Source organism: Macadamia integrifolia, chromosome 5 (assembly GCF_013358625.1).
Source record: "Macadamia integrifolia cultivar HAES 741 chromosome 5, SCU_Mint_v3, whole genome shotgun sequence".
Lineage (NCBI taxonomy): Eukaryota > Viridiplantae > Streptophyta > Magnoliopsida > Proteales > Proteaceae > Macadamia > Macadamia integrifolia.
Genome location: NC_056561.1, coordinates 12,441,159 through 12,443,826, shown reverse-complemented (window position 1 = coordinate 12,443,826; position 2,668 = coordinate 12,441,159). Strand labels below are relative to the sequence as shown.

At 38.3% G+C, this 2,668-nt stretch overlaps 1 protein-coding gene across 1 annotated transcript; it reads right to left on the bottom strand.

Annotated features, from left to right (window-relative positions):
* Positions 1–73: 73 nt before the first annotated feature.
* On the bottom strand, positions 74–1,218 carry LOC122077804 (VQ motif-containing protein 20-like). The gene has a single exon (XM_042643676.1). The coding sequence runs from the start codon at positions 899–901 to the stop codon at positions 182–184; it is 720 nt and encodes a 239-aa protein (XP_042499610.1). The 5' UTR covers positions 902–1,218; the 3' UTR covers positions 74–181.
* Positions 1,219–2,668: the final 1,450 nt, after the last annotated feature.

The window sequence follows — 2,668 nt, the reverse complement described above, 5'->3', positions numbered from 1 at the left end:
GAAAAAAAAAAAAAAGATCAATTAATTCACAATTTTATTATCTGAGATGATCCATCTCCAAAAAATGAAGGGGTTAAGAAAAAAAAAATAAAAATTGATCCATTAATGAACAACAAGAGTGTAATTATCCATGTATTGGGAACTGATGACTAGCTACCTAGATTCCTCTGATCAACCCTTATTAGTATCCTGGGAATCCTTTCATAACCTCAAGGAAAGATGGAGAGATAGAACTCCCCCTGTTGGAAGGTGTGAATAGAGACTCAGGAAATCTGTATAAACGCCTAGGCGAGCAAAACAAATCTGCTGAAGAATTCGGTGTGAAGAGAGGGATATCGGCGGAGAAGAAAGGATTCGGCGATGGTTCATAGACCGAATGAGAAACAGAAGATGAGCTAACCTGGATCTCTCCTCCTCCACAATTCTCATCTGTCACAACCGAAGATGATTCATTATCTTCATGGGAAGGCCTCGTTTTGTTATTGTTATTGTTATAACCAGCTTCTGATGAAGAAGACTCTCCTCCTCCTCCTCCTCCTCCTCCTCCATTCTCCTCCTGCAACTGCAATTGAGGTTGTTGCACCGGACGAGACCGATCATCATCGGAACGGGAAAGACCGGTGAGTTTCTGCACCAAAGCCATGAAATCACGAGCATGTGTGTGGATGATCTTGGGAGAATGGGTGTAAATGATAACTGGATGATGCCGCTGTTGGTTCTGTTGCTGTTTTGTGGCTACGGCGGCGACGCCATTGAAGGGTGGAGGGACTGAAGACATTGATGAAGAAGATGGTTTCTGGATGGGATGAGAGTCTTTGTTGATCTTCAAAGGAGATGGGCGTGGACCATTCATCATCTCCTTCTTTGCTTGTTGATCATCACGGAATAGTCCTGGGCTCATGGTATTATTGAAAGGAATCCAAGATGAAACTGGTGGGGAAGAAGAAAGGATTGAATTGAAGATGAAATTTGGAGGATGGGAAGAAAAAAGATATGTATTGTTCTTATTGGGTAAGGAGGAGAGAGAAGTACATATATATAGAAAGAGAGATGGGTTTGCAAAATTAAGTGGTCACAAATGGTGGGAGAGAGAGAGATGAGTTATTGGTCACAAATGGTGGGAATGAAATGAAAGGAGAGAGAGAGGGGTTGTTATAGTATAATTAATGAGGAAGATGAGAGGGGAATTGAAGGGTATTATATTGAATGATTAATGAATTAGAGAAAGAGGGAGAGAGATGGGAGAGTTTTGGATGGGATGGATGGATTTTTATAGGGGAAGAGCCAGCGATTCTGACCGTTGACATTGGACAGTGGTAAGTAGCGGCGTTGAAATTTTAGGGTTTAGCGGAAAAGCGGTTGAGAGACGGTACCATAGCCCGTCCATCTAATCTGGTTTATTCGGCGTATTTATCGGTTGGACAGCGACGGCCCCGTAGGCGGGAGATTTAACAAATATATATTTACTTCTCTTTTCTGTTTGCAGTCTTTTTGGTGTGCTGCAATTTGGATTTTAGCTTTAACCTCCATGGATCCACATGTGTTCACATGACAAGTGGAATTGATTTTGAAATCAGCCGATACCTGATATCATATCATGCAATTTTTTGTGAGTGGAATAGATTAAAATTTTATGAATAGCTGAACCCAAGGATCCCTTGTGAGAGTCAATGGTTTCGCGGGGGTTTAAAATGAGTTGGAGGTCCAAGGGTCTCAATGATTAAGAATCGTCACCTAGAAGGGTCTAGGATTGACACATAATTATATAAAAGAATATTATTGATGTAAGATTTTTAATTAGGTGGGTTAACATAGTCTAAGATTTATTTCTAAAATCGATTTAGTTGTGTTGATTATAGATTGAATTAGCAGAAATAATCCAATAATAGTAAGTGATCTCCATGGAGATATTGGATTCTATTAGTACATCTTAATAGTATGAAATATTTATTACTATGTGTGGACCTAAGGTATTGTTTCCTTAATGGGGAAGAAACCTTAATTTTATTGTAAGGTTGGTTCCTACCCTCACCCCTATATATGGTTATCATTGACCCATTAAGTGAGGTTAACGATTTAAAGCAAAAGGGAAAGAGGGTAGACCAGACCAACATTGATCGTGTTGTACGAGGAGCATACGAGAAGACTTTGAGGAGTTCTTTCTTTAGCTATGGATTTAGGTATGCCTAAAACGTGTCTTTGTAGTATTTGTCGTGCGTATTTATCGATCTTCATGAATCGTTCCATATTTATTTTTCATCAATGGTATTAGAGCTTCGTTCATAAAAAATTGATAGGCTGTATAAATACACATTACTTTTTGTATTATTATTGTGTTGATTCAGATGGTTAGACAAATAAATAAATATATGCTACGGCCATGGATGAATCCAAAAGTCATGGATTCACGTTTGCCAGAGGTCTAGGTGCCACTGGCTACCGAGATCGGCTGTACCGCCAGTAATAAAAATCAATTTCTTCTCCTCGGGTCATTTTGGAAAAAAAGACAAAAAATAATATATATTAATGTACTGTCAGTGACAGTAAGAGAAACCCTTACTCTTCTCCACGTTTTGTTTTGAAGAAAAGAGAAAAGTAATATATTATTGCTAAAAGACAATTTGCAAAGTTAAATCGTACAAAAAAAAAAAAAAAAAATTTTACTGAT